The sequence below is a fragment of the Schistocerca serialis genome, chromosome 6 (genome assembly GCF_023864345.2).
Source record: "Schistocerca serialis cubense isolate TAMUIC-IGC-003099 chromosome 6, iqSchSeri2.2, whole genome shotgun sequence".
Lineage (NCBI taxonomy): Eukaryota > Metazoa > Arthropoda > Insecta > Orthoptera > Acrididae > Schistocerca > Schistocerca serialis.
Window position 1 is genome coordinate 684,494,115 of NC_064643.1, and position 21,775 is coordinate 684,515,889.

The window sequence follows — 21,775 nt, forward strand, 5'->3', positions numbered from 1 at the left end:
GACTGGTTTTTTAATTTAAATTACATAATCAGATCCAAATCTGAATAAGAAAGTGACCGTAAACATTATCATACAAAGACCATATCATAGCGGTAAGAAGTGTCCACAAAACTGAATACTTACACTGTAATGGTCAAGTAACTTTTACAGTCTGATCCCAAATCTTTCTATAAAAATTGGAAAATTTTGTAAAAAGCAACAGTCATGGATTAAAATGCAGCAATGAAACTGTAACCTGTGTACAAGTGGTATGAGATAAGAGATTATAAAAAGCATTTGACAAGGGTGGGAGTGGGAGTGGGGTGGGGGTGGGGGTGGGGTGGGGGTGGGGGGGGTGGGGGGGCAAGGGGTGAGAAGATGAAGTGTAGAGTTAGCAGTACCTCAGCTGAAGCCTCGCTGCGATGGATCACTGCAATTGAAATACACAAACTGACAGGATATCAAAACATACATCCTGACAGCTGTCAATTCATATATGACAGCTGCAGTGTTCCATCCTGGTGAGACTTCAGCTGAGACACTGCTAACTCTATAAGTCGTCTTTCTCTCCCTGCTCCCTGCCTCCTGCACCTCTCTTTCTGGTGCTTTTTCTCTAGTCTATCATCACATTTGTTCATAGATTCCACTTTCATTGCCTGTTTTAATCCATGAACATCACTTTTTTGGAAATTTCCCAAATTTTAAAGAAAGGATATAGATCAGACTGTAAATGTGGCTTAACCACTATAATACAAGTATTCATTCTTGCAGACACATTTTATCGCTGTGGTAAGGTCTTTGTGTAATACTGCTTGCAATCTCTTTCTTATTTCTATTCAGATGCACACTTGATGACATAATTTAAATTATGAAACTGATCATTCCTTTTATAATGGATTTATAACAGCTGCAGCAGTTATTATTCAATAAGCCAAAGTTTGGTTGTGGATGACCATCCAGTAAACTCTGTCAGCTTTTGTGTATTTAAACAGTCTGCATTTTGATAGTACAGTATAAGCTATGAATACCAGAACACTTTATATTCCCCAAAACAAAGTCTACAATTACTCTTTCAAACTGAAATATTTAATAATTTTTTCTTTGCAGTGATAGGATACGTTGGAGCAGCCATATGTTCAATGGCAGCTTATTGGACATACAGCACATCAACTGCATTGGCTTGTTTTGCTCTTATTGTGTCATTAACTGGTGTGAGCAACATTGCATGCTTAGCTGTCATTGTGGACATGTTCCCTACAGGTGTCAGGTAGTGTACCAACATTTTCTCTCATAGAATATAAATTCAATTAACATTTCTTACAGCATATAGCTGAAGAAGTTGAATCATTTAATGAGAACATTCTAGGGTATATACAAATAATGGAAAATCCAGGTTGGAATGTAACAATATTATGGAGAGAACAGTTACTACTCACCATATAGTGGAGATGCTGAGCCGCATATAGGCACAACAAAAAGACTCAGACTCACTCACACACACACACACACACACACACACACACACGACCACAGTCTTTCGCAGCTGAAGCCAGAGACTGTAGTCATTTGTGTGTGACTTGCATCTGTGTGTGTGCATGTGTGTTTCCTCTATTTCTGTCAAAGGCCTTGTTGGCTGAAAGCTTATTTTGTTATAGTCGTTTTGTTGTCCCTATCTCCGACTCAGAATCTCCGCTATATTGTGACTAGGATATAGACAATTTTTTATCACTGGTTTGAGTCTGATGTTCCATTAACTCATAATTACAAGTCATTATAACATAAGTGACAATTTGTAATTTTATCATAGCTAGACATCTTCGTCATTAGAGAGTGCCACAAAGAAGGCCCAATTTCAGTCTGGAGATTGCTTTAAATGAGGCATTGTGATGAGTGCAAATGCGCACATTCCAGCTTAGTGCAACTTTTAATATGGAATGTCTGTAAAAAAGAGTAATTGAGGGGCAAATCAGAATTCAGTTTGATACCAGATGTGAGGCAGGTCAACATGGATCATGAGGTAGAAAGGCGAAAGGTCTCTGGAGTAAGCCAAGTCAGGTGTCAGCATGGGGTCACAGTGACCTGCATGAGGCAGGAGGTGGAGGAACACAGTCATGGTGGAGGCAAATAAAACATGAAATGCAGTATGTATAGGTGGGCATCCATCCACATTTTGGAAAGTGGATTGGTCCAACCAGTACCCTCCAGCAAGGAAAAAATAGTTCTTTCAGTAAACAATTAAGGTCAAGTAGCCAGCAGTGGCAAAAATTAGATAAAAGCATAATTCCATAATTCAAGTACTAGAGAGTCAATAAGGGTGAGTTAATCTGAGTAGGTTCAGTTTTATGGAAAAGATGGTGGCTGACATCACAGCAGTACAGAGAGAGGGAGGGATGGCAGGAATGCCATTGTTCAACGACTTGGAGTTCTGGCAGCGAACAGGCTGGATGGGTGGCAGCATCACTCCCCCTCATCTCATAAATAAACTTTGCCTTCTCCCTTTTCCTCAGACAGAGCCAGAGTGTGGGCATAAACTTGCACATAGGTTTTGCTCTTTTATATTTGTCAATTAAACTTTGATTTGTACTGTGACAATGACAGAGGCATAGATGAATCTAGATCACTTAACAAAGCTTATTCTGCACAACAACACAGATGCCAGTAGACATGATATGTCAGCTGCCGTGCTTGCTCCTGCTGCTGGACTTCTCATTTGTGGTCAAGCAACCATCAATGATAATCTGTTGGTTACGGTCACTACTAATTTGAATAGTGTGATGTTGATTAGGTGGCTCTGTATAATTCCTTCGGAAAAGATACTGGTATTGTGTCGGGAAGACCCAAGTGGCAGAAAGAGTGTTATACTCATGAGAGTGCAATTGGAATTAGCCTAATTGTAACAACACTACCTACATATTTGAACTGGATGGAACATTGCACCAGTGACATAAGCATCACATAGAGAGGCATAACCACACAGCTGCCATCATAATGGGTTCTGAGTTGCACAGTATGGAAATGGTGTTGTTTGTAACAGTTTGAAGAATGATTTATAGAGGCCAGCACTCCTCATGAATAAATGTAAATTTCACCAGGACCTTATTACTTTCTCTAGTAATGGCAAACCTACATTTCTCAGCATTAGCCTTACGGTTTGGTAGAGATACAGAATTCACAAGGTGGCCAACAACACACAAGTGGTTGCTCTGTAATTAAAGTCCAGTAGATTACAGGTCAAGAAAGTTCGGAGGCTGACTACGCTCCTAAACTGCAGGTAAGTCATAGATAGGATCTCCCATGCACCCCTGTAATACCATCACTTACCCTACCAGACAGCCAAGCTGATAAGGTGTTTTATTACATAGGGATCCCATTCATCACTTCTCCTGTTGGGACACCAATGTTAGTTCTTATCTCATTTTTAGCTGACCTGGAGAAGCAGCGTGCTCCCCTTCAGAGAACAGGCAATGATGGAATGTTCCATGCTTTTCTTTATTTTCAAATAACCAGTTTTGGACCAGCTTCCCATCTTCAGATCTGTTAAACTAAAATTAATTAGTAATTGATTCAAGACTTATGTTTACAAAGCTTGAATATTTGTAAGAAATTAATTATACTGCAAAAAATACATTTATTAGAGTGACAGAGTAACTTGTCAATACTGCTGCAAGTTCACTGTCGTAATTAAACAGATACTAGACTACTGAGATTTATATTAGAATTTTTGAGGAACCTAATTGGTGCAACGCTTGTAATCCTGGAAAGTGCCCTCTATCTATAGAGAATGGATTGCCACACAAAAAGATCCTATGTATGACATTTAAACAACAATGAACAATATAATATGAAATAATTTAATAACTTTAAAAGAACTTTTTAAAAAATTAAAAAAATATTCTCTATTTTTTAATTGTGTCTTTCTCTTCTGTTTAATGATTGATGAGGGAGCTTCCCAATGCAATGCTGGACAGAGTACCAAGCTAAACTTACCTCTGCTACATCCAATTTGCTGCCACCAGAGTGCTGAAAGCTGCCATAGCTGGTGCCTGGCAGAGTATCAAATCCCATCTATAAGTAAGGCTAATACTAATTCCCATGCATAAAATCACTTTGCTCATTAAGCAGTTTTTCTGGGGTTTTTATCTGATGTGCATAATTTCCATTGCCTCCAGTGCATTTAGATAAAAAACTTTTCAGAGCTCTGTGCAGCACCACTATTTGTTTACTTATTGTACTAATCTTCTAACAATATTGTGAAAGGGAAAGTTGCTACTCACCATTTAGCATAGATGCTGAGTCGCAGATAGGCGCAACAAAAAGACAGTGACACACATACACGCTCATGCAAATGCAACTCGCACACATGACTGCAGTCTCAGGAAACTGAGGCCTCACTGGAAACTGAGGCCTCACTGCAAGCAGCAGCCCAGTGCATGATGGGAGTGGTGACTGGGTGGGGGTGAGGAGGAGGCTGGGGCATGGAGGAAGAGGGATAATAGAGTAGGAGAGGCAGAAAGTGACATGCTGTTAGGGAGCATGGAGGAATGGGTTTGAAAGAGGGTAGGGCAGTTATGCGCAGTCGGGAGGTGGGTAGGGGATAGCGGCAAAGGGGAGAAGTAAAAAGATTGGGTGTGATGGAAGAATGAGGGCTGTGTAGTGCTGGGGAACAGAGAAGGGGCTGGACAGGAGAGGACAAGGACAAACATAGGTTGAGGCCAGGAGGGTTAAGGGAACATAGGATATATTGCACGGAAAGTTCACATCTGCGCAATTCAGAAAAGCTGGTGTTGGTGGGAAGGATCCGTATGGCACAGGCTGTTAAGCAGTCATTGAAATGAAGGACATCATGTTTGGCAGCGTGCTCAGCAACAGGATATTCCACTTGTTTCTTGGCCACAGTTTGTCGGTGGCCATTCGTGCAGACAGACAGCTTGTCCGTTATCATGCCCACATACAATGCAGCACAGTAGTTGCAGCTTAGGTTGTAGATTACATGACTGGTTTCACAGGTAGCCCTGCCCTTGATGGGATAGGTGATGTTTGTGACCCGACTGGAGTAAGTGGTGGTGGGAGGATGTATAGCACAGTTCTTGCTTCTAGGTCTATTACAGGGGTATGAGCGATGAGGTAAAGGGTTGGGAGCAGGGGTTGTGTAGGGATGGACGATTATATTGTGTAGGTTTGGTGCACGGTGGAATACCACTGTGGGATGGTGGGACGGATAGTGGGCAGGGCATTTCTCATTTCAGGGCAACATGAGACTTAGTCGAAACCCTGTCGGAGAATGTAATTCAGTTGCTCCAGTCCTGGATTGTACTGAGTTATGAGATGAATGCTCCTCTGTGGCCAGCTGGTGGGACTTAGAGAGGTGGTGGGAGACTGGAAAGATAAAGCACAGAAGATTTGTTTCTGTACAAAGTTGGGAGGATAATTATGGTTTGTGAAGGCTTCCGTGAGATCCTCAGTATATTTTAAGAGGGACCACTCATCACTGCAGATGTGACGACCATGGGTGGCTAGGCTGTATGGAAGGCACTTCTTGGATGGAATGGGTGGCAGCTGTCAAAGTGGAGGTATTGTTGGTGATTAGTAGGTTTGAGACGGATGCAGGTACTGATGTATCCATCTTTGAAGTAGAAGTCAACATCTAGGGAAGTGGCTTCTTTGGTTGAGTAGGACCAGCTGAAGCAAATGGAGGAGAAGTCGTTGAGGATCCAGAGGAATGTGGATAGGGTGTCCTCACCCTCAATCCAAATTGCAAAGATGTCATCAATGAATCTGGGTGTTTAGGAAGGATTCCTCTAGGTGGCCCATGACTAGGTTGGCATAGGGTGGTGCCATGCAGGTGCCCATAGCCATACCGCTGATTTGTTTGTAATTGTAGGTAATGCCTTCAAAGGAGAAGTAATTGTGGGTGAGGATATAGTTGGTCATGGTGACTAGGAAGGAGGTTGTTCAATAGTGGTAAGGCCATGGGAGTTAGGGATGTTAGCGTAAAGGGAGGTGGCATCAAAAGTGCAAGCAGGGCACCGTGAGGTAAAGGGACAGGAATTATGGAGAGTCGGTGGAGGGAATGGTTGGTATCTTTTATATAGGAGGGTAGGTTCCGAGGAATAGGTTGAAGGTGTTGGTCTGCAGGAGCAGAGATTCTCTCAGTGGGGGTACAGTAACCAGCTACAATGGGGCATCCTGGGTGGTTGGGTTTATGGATTTTAGGAAGCATGTGGAAGATGGGAGTGTGGGCAGTGGTAGGGGTGAGTAGAGAGATGGACTCCGGGGAGAGGTTCTGGGCAGGGCCTAAGGATTTTACAAGTGACTGGAGATCCTGCTGGATTTCTGGAATGGGGTCACTGTGGCAAGGTTTGTAGGTGGATGTATCTGACAGCTGACTGAGTCCTTCTGCCAGATAGTCCTTGCGGTTCAAAACAACAGTGTTTTAGCCTTTCTCCACAGGTAGGATTATAAGATCAGGACCAGTTTTAAGATGGTGGACTGCAGTTCTTTCTGTGCATGTACAGTAAATTTACATGTTGAGGGATTTGCGGAATGGTGGTGAGGCAAGGTCTGAGATTAGGAAATTCTGAAAGTTAACAGGAGATTATTTGGGGGAAGTGGGGGTGGATCACAGTTGGATGGAGGAGTGAACTGAATTAGGCAGGGTTCAACATTGGTCTTTGGTTGAGTCTGATTGGTAGAACTGGTGGCAAAAAAGTGTTTCCACTGCAGGGAGTTGGAGAAGGAAAGAAGGTCTTTAAAAAGTCCTGCATGATGGAATTTGGGAGTGGGGCAAAAAGGAAGGCCTTTCGAAAGGACTAATATTTCTGTGGGGCTAAGGCTTCTGGAAGAAAGGTTCATGACTGTGTTTCGGGTCTGTTTAGGTTCTGGATTCTGTGTGGTGGTGGGACGTAGTTTTGGATTGTGGGGTAAATGTAGGTCTGCGAGACGGGGTTTGTCGGCTATGAGGGAACATGGAGGAGGTTTGGAGGTTGTTGTAGAGGGGTTGGACAGTGGAACTGAGCAGGGTGGAGAGCTTTTTGAGGTGGTATTGTTCATGATTCTCTAGTTCCTGGAGGGCAAGAGTTTTGATGGCAGGAGAATTTTGCAGATGTAGGACGGTACTGCTATGAGGTTTGGGCTTTATTGATATGGTTTTGCAGAACTATGTTGGTGACAAAAAATGACTGCACTGAGGATTTTTAATTGCTGTTGTTGTGGTCTTCAGTCCAGAGACTGGTTTGATGCAGCTCTCCATGCTACTCTATCCTGTGCAAGCTTCTTCATCTCCCGGTACCTACTGCAACCTACATCTTTCTGAATCTGCTTAGTGTATTCATCTCTTAGTCTCCCTCTACGATTTTTACCCTCCACACTGCCCTCCAATACTAAATTGGTGATTCCTTGATGCCTCAGAACATGTCCTACCAACTGATCCCTTCTTCTAGTCAAGTTGTGCCACAAATTTCTCTTTTCCCCAATTCTATTCAGTATCTCCTCACTAATTATGTGATCTACCCATCTAATCTTCGGCATTCTTCTGTAGCACATCTCGAAAGCTTCTATTCTCTTTTTGTCTAAACTATTTATCATCCATGTTTCACTTTCATAAATGGCTACACTCCATATAAATACCTTCAGAAACGACTTCCTGGCACTTAAATCTATACTCTATGTTATCAAATTTCTCTTCTTTAGAAACGCTTTCCTTGCCATTGCCAGTCTACATTTTATATCCTCTCTCCTTCAACCATCATCAGTTATTTTGCTCCCCAAATAGAAAAACTCATTTACTACTTTAAGTTTCTCATTTCCTAATCTAATTCCCTCAGCATCACCCGGCTTAATTTGACTACATTCCATTATCCTCGTTTTGCTTTTGTTGATGATCATCTTATATCCTCCTTTCAAGACACTGTCCATTCCATTCAGCTGCTCTTCCAGCTCCTTTGTTGTCTTTGACAGAATTACAATGTCATCGGTGAACCTCAAAGTTTTTATTTCTTCTCCATGGATTTTAATTCCTACTCTGAATTTTTCTTTTGTTTCCTTTACTGCTTGCTAATTGCTAGATGCTGAAATTCCTGTAAAATTTAAGTAGTGTTTAACTTATACTATTCCATAAGACCAACTACTTGCTAGAATGTACAATTACAGTTAGATTTTTTGTTTGCCAGTTATTATGAAAATATCAGACTGTTGCCACAACATCCTCATCTTAAAATAATAATAATCCTGGATTTATATGTTAAATTATATTCGTTGGGTTGCTGTGAGTGGATGTAGGCCGGAAAAATCTCAAAAAGAATTCTTCCATTAAGAACGATATTCTAAAAATTTAACTGTACATTATAATAAAGTCATATGCTGAGGCTATTTGACATGTATTCCTGCCAATTAGTTTATGTAAAAACTGTGAAATACAGCAGTCATCATCATGGTGAACTGAATGCAATGATTTCCAAAATCAACACAAATAATTCGAAGATCAAAATAAAGAACAGATTAATTTAGTTTAAAAAATGGACTACAAATATAATTTGCAAGGGTGCAAAGAAGATAAAATAAAAAGAAAGGTGATGATCAAAATAGATCACTGCATGCTCAGGAAAATTTGTTATTTGGGGGGTGTAATGGCCAGTATTTAAGGAGGCATAAAAGTTAGACAGTATCATTTTTAATGCGAAGGTAATTCTAATCAACATCTTCCTCACGTACATCAGCTCAGTGTTTCAAGGAATACTCTTCAACAAAGATACCTATATTTCGATTTTTTGTCTAAGACGATGACAATGTGGCAAAATCTAAGTCTTATACAAAATAATCTTACCTTGTTCACTGATTTGGGATTGAATTTTCATTGTTTCATGTTCTTGATGTTGCATATATATATATATATATATATATATATATATATATATATATCCATTGGAAAAGACTTAGTTTGTTTTCGGAAAGTTTATGTTTTTGGCTGTTAGCACGGCTGTTCAGAGCACTTTTCCCCATTTTCGAAATACTTATCATTGTGCTGCACCAAGAGCATAATGCATTCATTAGTAATTTGGTGTCACGCATAACCCATGGATAAATTAAGTTATGTGTACTCTGGTATGGAGTTACACTCAGTTTAGGCATCACTGAAAAACACTGCGTTCTGAAAATTTATGAACTGGTTCAACTGCACGGACAATTCACACCATACATCTCCATTACTGACAGTGTCCATTGTGCCCTTCCATCTTAGAAAGATGTAGATGGAACTAGTCTCGGAAGAGTTGTAACAATGGGTTCATTTTAAGCAGCTGCCAGATAGCTACTTTCAAGCACTAAAAAAAACTGGTGATAGTGCGCATGCACAGCTATGATGATGTAGAAATCCGTGTATGATCTTTTCACTGCTTGAATGTTTCTCATCCCATTTTTGATTAGATTTCCATGAGTAGTGGTGGATAAATATCTGATATGTTTACCTTACTATTAACACTGAAGTGTAAACATGAAATAGCCGAATGAGGGAACTACAATAGCTTCGAAATGATTGAAAAACCCGAGTCATGTGAAGGGTAACTCCACTCTAGTTCACATTTATGTGCATGTGCGAATCTAGCAGCTTGGCAATGCCAGAAAAATTTTTCCTGGTAGATTCTGGCTGGCTAGCTCTCACTGCTTATACACCAAACAGCAACACTCCTATTAGCCAGAAGCGGGAGAAGGCAGTGTGCATACATGATTTCAGCTTTGTCCATGTGCGACATGCTGTCTGACAGCATATCCTGTTTAAAAATTTGCTGTTGAAGGAATAACTGGCAATCAACATGTTAAAAAATCACTACCAAGACAACATAAAATTGTGTTCTGAATTAACAAGGCCAAAGTAAAGTCATCCACAAGAATTATCGTTAATTATTACTAACAAAACATTAATAACAACTTGTACAAAGTTTTAAGTTCAAATTATCAAAATGTTTGCAAGTGTGTGTTTCCTGGAAGAGATTTTCCAACACAGAATCAAGCAATAGAAAACTTGTTTGATAAACAGAACTCATCTGGGGCAGTATCTAATATAGGTTTGAATAGGTCATTTATTGAAATGTGAGAATTTAGTGTGGATAAATAAAACCTTTCATTCAAACTGCAATTTCACACAGAATCATGCTCTGATAACTATATAACATTGTGTCTCTCAAACAGAGAGCCATCTCAGGAAAGAAATTATGTTGAGTTGTATGGATGAACATATTGAGATAAAGACGGAAATACTCACATAATGTTGAAAAGCATAGTCTATTATTTGAATGCTTCTTAAAATGACCATAAATTGATTTTAAAAAAAAATTGCATACAAAAATGAGGTGATGAATATTATTAAAAAATCCAGGTTTCTAGCAGAAATTTGAGGTCTTTTCCAGGATTTTTCAAATTCAAGGTTTTTCCCAGGTTTCAAGGTATGGTGGCCATCTTGTGCCTGACCTCTATAGCATCATTGTCTCACTCTTCCCCCAGTGTTGTCATCTTAATGGTTGACATGTCTGCATTTTGCATTGAGTATCGCTCTCTCTCTCTCTCTCTCTCTCTCTCCCTCCCTCCAACTCCAGGATGACACCCCCTTTGTTCTCCATGCTCCTCCATGTACACTCAATGGTTGAGCTACCACCCACGTCAGTTTTCTCTGTTGCTTTCAGCTTTGGCACGATGCTGATGAAACAACATCATAGCCTCCATCAACAACAATGATCACCTTTCAATCACTGTCCAGCTCATTGTGCAACCTCCCGCTACAGTGTGGGACCTGATTACTCCTCTTTCTTGAGCGGGCTAACCTGTGTGTCTTGCACAGTGGCTATAGGCCTATACGGTGTCTGGGACCTGAAACATTACACTGCCTCAGTGCTCAAGAAATGGTCCAGTCATGTCTCCCTCATGGGCATGGAATGAAACGGCTGCTTGCACAATCTTGCACACCTCCTCTCTCACCCACTGTCGATCGGCTACCTCTCTACCCTACTGACAGCTGTGCCAGCCCTTCATTTCCTTCCTCGTGGTCCACACTCCTGGGGGGGGGGGGGGGGGGGGAGATGACTTTTTGGTGACTATCAGTAGTAGACTGACTATCAAGAGACTGCCCAAAATGCTGTGAAGCTCTGTAATCTCATCTTTGAATCAGTCTGTTTTCTCTCACCATTGTGATCGTCAGTGAATTATGACTTCGTATTAGTGCATCATAATAAACATGTTTTGTTTCATAAGCTGGTCACGTGTCCTTATATTCGGGATATATAGTGCCACATTCCCAGAAAACTATGAAAAATATTGTCATTGAAGCTACTATCCTCACAGATGCAGCAGCTGATGAGGTCTCTCTCGTACCTCACATACCAATGATATCAACCATTTTCTCATTAATTTTAAGCTTATTAAACTCCCAATCAAAGTCTCGCTTGTAATAACAATAAACAAGGCTCATAGTCAGGGAGAGGATGGAAGAGTAGATGGCCAGAGTGGTGGCGGAAAGGGGGGGGGGGGGGGGGTGGAGGAGGAAATGGACATAGACAGGAGGAGGAGATGTACAGAGAGAAAGGGGGGAGGGCATGGAGAGAGACTAGGGGGGAGGAGGGTATGGACACAGATAGGGGGAGGGAGAGGAGATGGACAGAGAGAGGGGTGCTGAGATGGGCAGAGAGAGGGGGCAGAACAAGATTAGGACATATACCATATCCCCAGACATACTTAGCAATTGCGAAGGATTTCCAGGTTCACTAGCTCTAATATAAAGTTGTTTAGTCGTGACAGTGAACTTGCAGTTCTGTATCGACATGCTACTCTGTCACTGTAATAAATTAATGTTTCTCATTATAATTTCAATTTCTTAAAAATTTTCTAGCTTTGAAGACGTAAGTCTTGAATCAATTGTTATTTAATTTTTGTCTAACAAATCTGAAGACAGGTAGCTGGTCCAAAACCAGATATCTGAAAATAAAGAAAAGCAACCTGCAGACTGAAACTGGACTTTTTTTGTAATTTATATTCAGTAGGGTTAATGAGTGATCATCTCATGTCATCTGTAACTGGCATGCACGAAAAACTTTTGCTTTCATAGATCTTGTGGATAATTAAGTTCCATAGTCACAATTAAGTTCCACAGTCACATGAAAAAGACTTGATTAAAAAGACTTGATTTTTAGGTGTCCTCAAAGATGAAAGTTATATGAGATCGAATTGAGTTACTATAAAAAGATATCAAATGATGGAGGAACATTTCTAACATGATCAATAGCAAATGCAAGGTGCTGAGTTTGTAACAGTCCTGTCAAAATCATGCTTCCTCTTCAATATTATTTAACCTGTAAAGTACAAATTTCTGAACAGTCGTTCTCATTTTCGCAATTGAGAAAAGGATTGCTTTTCAATTATTGAGAGGAGCTTTTCACCTAAGTCTGTTATATCTCTGCAACACCTTTGGTGCTGGGAACTCAGGTCCATTATTCTTGGAAAAAAATAATTTTGTCACAGAAAGTCCATGGCAATATTGGAGAATGGCAGTGCCATAATACGTAATAAATGTTGCTGAATAATCCTTCAGAATATGGGAGTTATTTCTACAGAATCTATTAGAGGTATTTCAATTTATTACTCATATTACTAGAAGTTTTAGTAGCAGTGAAACCTCTGAACCATAATGTTTGCATAAATGCACTTAATTCTGAAAACTTTATAAACACTTGTTCATAAATAATGCTACCCGTCCCCCTGCCATCTGAGTACAAACTTAGATAAGCAGTCCATTCATACATGCAAGACCGGGCAAGGTGGCGCAGTGGTTAGCACACTGGACTCGCATTAGGGAGGATGACGGTTCAATCCCGGGTCCAGCCATCCTGATTTAGGTTTTCCATGATTTCCCTAAATCGCTCCAGGCAAATACTGGGATGGTTCCTTTGAAAGGACACGGCTGACTTCCTTCCCCATCCTTCTCTAAACTGATGAGACCGATGACCTCGCTGTTTGGTCTCTTCCCCCAAACAACCCAACCCAACCCCCATACATGTAATGCCTGGATAAAATATGTTTGAATAATGATGTTATGTTAGTGGTAGAATAAGTATTCATTGCCTACTGACAGATTTTATATATTTCTGTTGTCATGAAATTCATTTTTTCTCTTTGAGGTAGTCTCACTACCCAGTCATTCTTGATTTCTTGAAGTAATAATAAAATCATGTCTGCTTTTTCAAAACACTTATATTTTAAATTTATTAAATTTTATTGTTGCAGGTCAATGGCAATGGGTCTCAATTCAATGACGGGCCAGTTTGGAACATTTACTGGAAATCTGGCATTCCCATACTTATTAGCAATTGACTGTGTAGCTCCATTCTCACTGATAACTATTCTAACACTTGGTATGTAATATTCTGTAGTTCGCATTTTAGTAGCATACATTTATTGTTTCCCTTTGCTAGAAAGGAAAAGGTGACACAAGGGACTGAAGTATAGCCACTCCAGTGGCCTCAGTCATAATCACAGAACAAGCAAAGAGATAATGCTGATCTATATATATTAATAACCTTTCCCTAGATACACATAATTGTTCAAATTTAATTGTGACCATACTTTGTCTGCTGCCCATAATTCAACTGCAAACCTTCCAGCCAAAATATTAGCAGCAGACAAAGTATGGTTATGTATGAATTCCCATAATCTTATGGATCAATTAATGCACTGTGAGAGCAAGAAAATTCAAACCTTTCCATTGTTTGGGCCAAAATGAACAAAATGGACAATGCTGATTTGCATATGTTAGGGACCATTTATTTGTTTGAGTGCAAGATTTTCTTACTCTACCTCAATATATACCTCTATACTCTACAGACATGAGAACATTATGGCAGAGGATAATTCCCACTATATGATGTTTTAGGATTTTTCCCATTTGATTTGCTACAAGAAAGTAGGAAGAATGACTGCTTAAACGATTCTAGGCATGCTATAATAGTCTTACCGTATTTACTCGAATCTAAGCTGCACTCGAATCTAAGCCGCACCTGAAAAATGAGACTCGAAATAAAGGGAACAAAAATTTCCCGAATCTAAGCCGGACCTGAAATTTGAGACTCGAAATTCAAGGGGAGAGAAAAGTTTTAGGCCGCACCTCCAAATCGAAACAAAGTTGGTCCATTGTAATATAAGACACAATTTAGGTCGAATGAATGACGATACAGCTACAGTAGTTTGGTTCGAGTCGTAAGCTTAGCAGTTAAGCTTTACCAGGTAGCCATTGCTATGCGTCAGGCGCTCCGTCCGTATTTATACGGGTACCCTTCCTTTTTCACGTGCTTCGTCTGGTTTGAATCGATTGCTTATTTTGCTTTGATCTGATAAGTGCCGTTTTCTTTGTTATAGGTGTTTACATCACTCTAAGCTGAAAATGCATTACTGTACTGTGTCATGCATTGTTTGACGCATTTTGATAGTGCGTGTTTACGGCCTGTCGCGGCTCGCGGCATGACTTGCTTTTGTGCGCGCTACCGCCGCTTAAAAAAAAAAAGGGGAATCGTCTCATTAGCGAAACAATGGCAAGAGACTGCTATTTGTTGTTACTTACACTGCTGCTTTCTTTGATAATGATCAACAAGAACCAAATAATAGACTGCGTATGATAGAACATGTTCTGAATGAGAGTATAGCGAAAATTTTTCTCCTTTTGAAAATCTTTGCGGCCGCTTCTTTAGTACATCAAATTCTGCACAGAAATTAGTCATCTTACATTTAATATCTAGTCAGTTGCCGTGCCTCATTTCTGACTATCACTATTAGGCATAAGAATAATACGAATATAAACATGACACGATACTTATATTCTTCCGCGTTTGCTGTTGTCTCACTCTAGTTTCGTAGTTTATTAGGCAGACAGGATTTAAATGAGATAGCAGCAAACACGAAAGAATACATGACAAAATGTTTACATTCGTATTATTCTTATGGTGAAGATAATACTGCATGTGATTCACATTTCATCAGGTTCCTATGAGCAACCATCTCTTCTCTCAGGTAGGAAAAAACTCGGAACGTAGAGTTGGCCATATTGACAAACATCCCTAACAGTCTTGCCAGTCGGATTTTCGTAGTACATTGAAATTCTGCTACATTCGAAGATGAACAATACGGAATTTGTATTTACTTCGTCCGATAATGTATGAAAATGCAGTGGTCGAAACTCGGGGCGGAGAAAAAAAAAGCTCGTCTTCTACATTTTCTTTTAATTTTTTTACCAATGCAGAGGTTTTGGCACCAGTATTTATCTTTGTGCCCACAAAGCATGCTTGTGTAGCGCTACATATATTCGATGGCAGAAGTTAGTTGTGGTGGCACCTACCAACATTTTTCAGAACTTCCGCTTGCTTTGCACTCGATTCTAAGCCGCAGGCAGTTTTTTGGATTACAAAAACCGGAAAAAAAAGTGCGGCTTAGATTCGAGTAAATACGGTATATCATACTGGTAACCCCTACACAAGTGAACATAGGGGATTGTAGTATATTCCTAAGTTCAAAATCTCTTGTTAGTCTATTTGGCATGGGCTGTATTTACAGTGTGTTGGGATACCATACAAATAAAACAATGGTATGCAAAGAGCACAATTGAAATGTACGTACCATACATGAAGAGAGACTCAGCTATAATGCTGTGCAGCAGCAAGAAAATGTGCCTCCATTCTGGCTCACTGGATGTTGCCATTGCACATCGTTTTACATGATTTCAGAGAAGTACATTCGTTATACTCAGGTATATAAACACTTAGTTCACATTTCGTAAAAGGAATTGTAGAAGATAAAATAGAAATGTTTGTTCTTCAAGTCATATAATAAATGTAATGGGAAAGGAGGCTCTAATAAAACAAACATCTATTACAGAAAGAATTACAGCTCACTAAAGCAAACATTACCAAAGATGGACAATCTGCTCATGCAACACACCCACCAGACAGGAATTCACAATAAATCACAGGTACATGAGTAAAACAAAATAAAAATGTCATTGGACATTACAGCACCACTGTCACATGTCATCCACATAAAAACAATAATTATAAAGTAACAATATGTTACAATATGACTCGAGATTCACCTCCATAAGTTATCAAACCTGATGACATCCTAATGCTGCCTTGAGGCACCATTATCCAAGCCCTAACCCACCCACAGTCCCCCTCCTCATCAACCCCTCATGGCACCCAGACTAGCTGACCTTTTCCACTTGCCACATCCCTCATAGCTCCCATTCAGCACTCCTCTAAATCCAGAGCCGAAACAATCACAGAACACTGTTGTTAACCTTCCCAGCAAAATCCTCAACAACATAGAAGTTTCAGTTATATCCAAAGGTCTCATCTTCAGCCTTACACCCAAGTATAACCATGTTGGACATGTCAAAGACCTACTCTCCTTTTCCCAGTCATTGCAACAGAAACACTTCTTTGCCATTAATCCCTCCAACAAAACCAAGCTAATCCAACCAATGAACACTGCCTCTCCCATTTTGTACCGCCATCCAACCATCACAACCCCCCTCCCACTCTTACCATACATCTGATCACTCCATGATCACCTTCGAGGAATTCTTTACCTCCAACTTTTGCTCCACATCATTTCCCATGTCCCTTCATTAAAAAAAACAAACTTTCAGTGGGAGAAAGGACAGCCATGCACAGCCTCCAAACAGATTCTGACCTAATGACCCTATCTGCAGGCAAAGGTTCCATCACTGTCACCACGAATTGCAGTGACTACTTGGTGGAAGGCCTCCACCAACTGACTGACTCCTCCACTTATAAACTCTCCCAGACTGATCCCATTTCAGAAGTCCAACCTAACATCCAATCACTGCTTATAGCCTTAGCCCCTTCTTGCTAGAACCTCTCCCCAAATTCATTTCGCACCTCACTCCCATCACACCCCACACACTCACCTTCCACATGCTCCCCAACAACCACAAGCTCAACAATCTTGGATGCCCCCGTGTAGCTGGTTCTTGTGCTCCCACTGAAAGAATTTTGGCCCTCATTGACCAACACATCCAACCAATTGCCCAAAGCCTAGCCTCCAAATCAGACACACCAACCATTTCCCTTCCAGGCTCTCCACCATCCCCATCCCTTTACCTCTTGGTCCCTATTCATCACTGTTGATGCATCTTCCCTATACATAAACATCCCTCATGCCCATGGTTTTGCTGCTGTCTGACGCTACCTCTTGCAATGTACTTAAAGCTCAAAACCCACTACCTCATTCTTCATACACCTTACCATCTATATCCAAAACACAACTACTTCTCCTTCGAAGGAAAGGTATACAAACAAATCTGCAGTGCAGACATAGGCATCTGCATGGCACGCTCCTGTGCCACCCTGTTTATGGGCCATCTAGAGGAAACCTTCGTGGCCTCCCAAAACCCCAAATCCCCGATCTGGTTCAGATTCATTGGTAATATCTTCATGATCTGGACTCAGGGCCAGGACATCCTATCCTCATTCCTTCACAACCTCAACAACTTCTCTCCCATCAACTTCACTTGGTCCTTCTCAGCCCAGCATGCCATCTACGTGGATGTTGACCTCCACCTCTCTGAGGGCTCCATCCACACCTCTGTCCATATTAAACCCACCAATCACCAACATCACCTGCATTTCAAAAGCTGGCATCCCTTCCACACCAGAAAAATCCCCCCATACACCTGACCACCTGGGGATGGGATATCTGCAGTGACAGTGACCATGGTTAAATAACAAAATTCGGAAAATGCTGAGGAAGCAGATGCTGTTGCACTCTCGGTTTGAAAGAGAACACACAAATGATGACAAGCAAAGGTTAGTAGAGATTAGTGCATCTGTGAAAAGACCTATGTGTGAAGCATACAACTACTACCACCATTATACCTTAGCAAAAAATCTGGCAGAGAACCTGGCCAAATTCTGGTCCTGTGTAAAATCATTAAGTGGGTCTAAGGCTTCCATCCAGTCACTTGTTGACCAGTCAGGTGTGGTAGTTCAAGATAGCAAAATGAAAGCCAAAGTTTAAAATTTCGTTTTCAAGAAATCATTCAGATGGGAGAATTATACAAACATACAATCATTTGACCATTGGACAGACTTCAGTGTGGACGACATAGTGATAGTCATCCCTTGTGCAGAGAAACAGCTGAAAGATATGAATGCAGACAAGTCACCATCGGAGGGAATACAAATTTGGTTTTACAAAGAGTACACTATGGCATTGGCCCCCTACCTAGCTTGCATTTATCACGTATCCCTCACAAAGTCCCAAGTGTCTGGAAAAAAGCACACGTGAAGGGTACATCAACAGATCTGCAAAACTACAGACCAATATCCCTAACTTCAGTTTGCTGCAGAATCATTGAACTTATTCTCAGTTAGAATACAATAAATTTTCTTGAGACTAAAAAGCTTATGTCCTTTTATCAGCACAGTTTTAGAAAGCATCACTCGTGTAAAACTCAGCATGCCCATTTCTCATATGATATACTGTGAACTATGGATGAAAAGCAATAGGCACATTCCATACTTCTATATTTCTTGACACAGTGCCCCATTGCAGGCTGCTAATGAAAGTGCAAGCATATGGAATAGATTCACAGTTATGTGAGTGGCTTGAAGACTTTTCAGATCACAGAATTCAGATGTTGCCCTCTATGGCGAGTGTTCATCAAAGACATTGGCAGAAGTGCTCCCAAGAAGTGGTATATATATAAATGATTTGGCAGAGAGGGTGAGCAGCAGTCTGACACCATTGTTTGCTGGTGATTAGATTAGATTAGATTTACTTTCATTCCAATTGATCCGTAGTGAGGAGGTCCTCCAGGATGTGGAACATGTCAGAAAAACAACAATACATGACAAATATTTACAACTAAAACAAATAAGCTAATGTACCATTCCACAGGTCCCAAGTGGAATGATCGTCATTTTTTAATGAACACTAAGAGTCATTTTACAAATACTAATGCGCTGAATTTAAAATAACAAAGTTTTTTATTTATTTATAAGGTAATACAACTACTGATATCAATATAATAGAAGGAAACATTCCACGTGGGAAAAATTATATATAAAATCAAAGATGAGGTGACTTACCGAACGAAATATGTCTGCTTGTGTTTGTATGTGTGGATGGATATGTGCGTGTGTGCGAGTGTATACCTGTCCTTTTTTCCCCGTAAGGTAAGTCTTTCCACTCCCGGGATTGGAATGACTCCTTACCCTCTCCCTTAAAACCCACTTCCTTTCGTCTTCCCCTCTCCTTCCCTCTTTCCTGATGAGGCAACAGTTTGTTGCGAAAGCTTGAATTTTGTGTGTATGTTTGTGTTTGTTTGTGTGTCTATCGACCTGCCAGCGCTTTCGTTCGGTAAGTCACCTCATCTTTGATTTTATATGTAATACAACTACTGTAATACTTATTTACAATGAACACATTACTGCACTGAAATGGTGCAGAAGTTAGATTATACTAACACACACACACACACACACACACACACACACACACACACAGATTTTCAATGAACACATTACTGTACTGAAATTGTGCAGAAGTTATGTTGTACTTATATACAAATCAGTTGGTTTTACTAAAAAATTCATCAATGGAGTAGAAGGAGTTGGCCACCAGTAAATCCTTTAGGCTTCTCTTAAACTGAATGTGATGTATGGGAAGGTATTGGTGAGTGACTGTAGAAGGATACAAGATGACTTAGACAAAATTTCTAATTGGTGCAGTGAATGGTAGCTAGCTCTAAATGTGGAAAAAGTTAATGTGGATGAGTAGAAAAAACAAACCCGTAATGTTTGGATAGAGCATTAATAGTGTCCTTATGACACACTCACATCATTTAAACATCCGCGCGTAATGTTGGAAAGTGATATGAAATGGAATGAGCGTGTCAGAACTGTGGTCAGGAAGGCAAATGGCCAACTTCAGTTTATGGGAACAATTTTAGAAAAATGTGGTTCATCTATAAAGGAGACTGCATATGGAATGCTGGTGCGACATATTCTTGAGAACTGCCTGAGGGTTTGGAATCTATACCAGGTCTGGTTAAAAGAAGACATCAAAGCAGTTCAGAGGCATGCTTTTAGATTTGTTACCAGTAAGTTTGAACAACCCATAAGTGTTACTGAATGCTTCGGGAACTCAGATGGGAATCCATGGAAGGAATGTGGTGTTGTTTTTGAGGAACACTATTAAAAAGAAAATTCAGAGACCCAGCATTTGCATCTGACAGCCGAATGAGTCTACTGTCACCAACATACAGTGTGTGTAAGGGCCATGAAGATCAGATACAAGAAATTAGGGCTCATATGGAGGTACACTAGACTCTCACTAATCCAGCCATTCCTGGCACATATGGCTGCCGGATTAGTGGAATTGCCGGATTATTAAGTGTCTGAAATTTATTTTATTCATTTATTTTGTTTTTTATTAATTTTGAAAACACAGGGGATATAGTGTACTGTACTTTATTAAACCAAAATATATAATTTTAAAACATTTTAAATCCAAAAATACATTAATTTTCAAAGGAAACTAAGTCCTTGAGTGTATACTGTACATAATTATACAGTCGTATCACTCACTATGAAACATATCCCTAATTTTTAACTGTCGCAATGATGATATGCGACAGTGGCATGCTTTATCATGCAACTGCTTTTCAAGCATTACATCAGTACTGCATGTATCTGGTTATTGCATAATGTACTCCAGGAAGACCTCGGCAGCTTTAGCACCATCAGTGTGAGAAATCTTCATGCTCTCTCCTCGTGTGTTCTCTTCTTCATCACGTTCATCATTACTTTCTTGCACACTTTTGATTTTTTCTTCATCTGTTAAAGTTTGGTTTGTATCACAGTTTTCTCATTCAGCCACTTAGTAACATCTTCATAATCCATTTCTTCTCCTCCTGGAAGGTTGCAGAACATATCAGTGTACAAAGTAATTGATAATTCCGAATTGGGCCACAATTTTCTCCAGCTCTTCATTATGGTAGCACTCTCCCATGTGATATCCCAAGCCTCGGCGCTTGGGAAACAACATCAGTCGTTTTCACTTTCTTTCAGCAAGGAGATGAGAAGTGACTGTCGATAATGACATTTAATTAATTCCAAAATTCCCTGGTCCATGAGCTGAATTAGGGTTGCCACATTGGTCGGGAGACCGAGCGCTTGTATATGTATACCATCGGGCTTTAGAGAAACATCTGAAGGATGACTGGGAGCATTGTCAATTATAGATCACTTTCAGTGGAAGATTTTTCTTCTTTAGCTCTTTTCTCATTACTGGTACAAACGTTTCATGGAACCACCAAGAGAATATTTGTCTGTCTATCCATGCTTTCTTCTGAGCACAGTATTGCACTGGTAGAATATTTATGTCAGTGTGTTGAAAACAATGTGGATGTTGAGATTTTCCAATCACCATAAGCAGTAGTTTATGGCTCCCATTTGCATTACAACATGCCATTAATGTTACACGCTGTTTCTGTTGCTTGTAACCACAAGTTTCCTTCTTGTTCTTGGCAGCTAATGTTTTTGAAGGAAGCATCTTGTAAAAGAGTCATGTTTCATCAGCATTATACAAGGCATCAGCAGTTAAATCTTATTCCTCTGTTACCTTCTGTATCTTGCTTACAAACTCATCAGCATCCTTATCATTAGCTGAGCAACTTTCCCCAGTGACTGTCATCTGCTGAATGCTATGTCATTTTTTCCAGTTCGATAGCCAACCTTCATTTGCT

General features: G+C 40.2%; 1 protein-coding gene across 1 annotated transcript in view; it reads left to right on the forward strand.

The window, feature by feature from the left end:
• The window catches only part of LOC126485115 (synaptic vesicle glycoprotein 2B-like), a 299,914-nt gene that overhangs the window by 272,994 nt on the left and 5,145 nt on the right, over positions 1–21,775 (forward strand). Inside the window, exons 10-11 of the mRNA XM_050108744.1 lie at positions 1,087–1,246; positions 13,243–13,370. Coding sequence (XP_049964701.1) covers positions 1,087–1,246; positions 13,243–13,370 — 288 coding nt within the window. The remainder of the gene's footprint in view (positions 1–1,086; positions 1,247–13,242; positions 13,371–21,775) is intronic.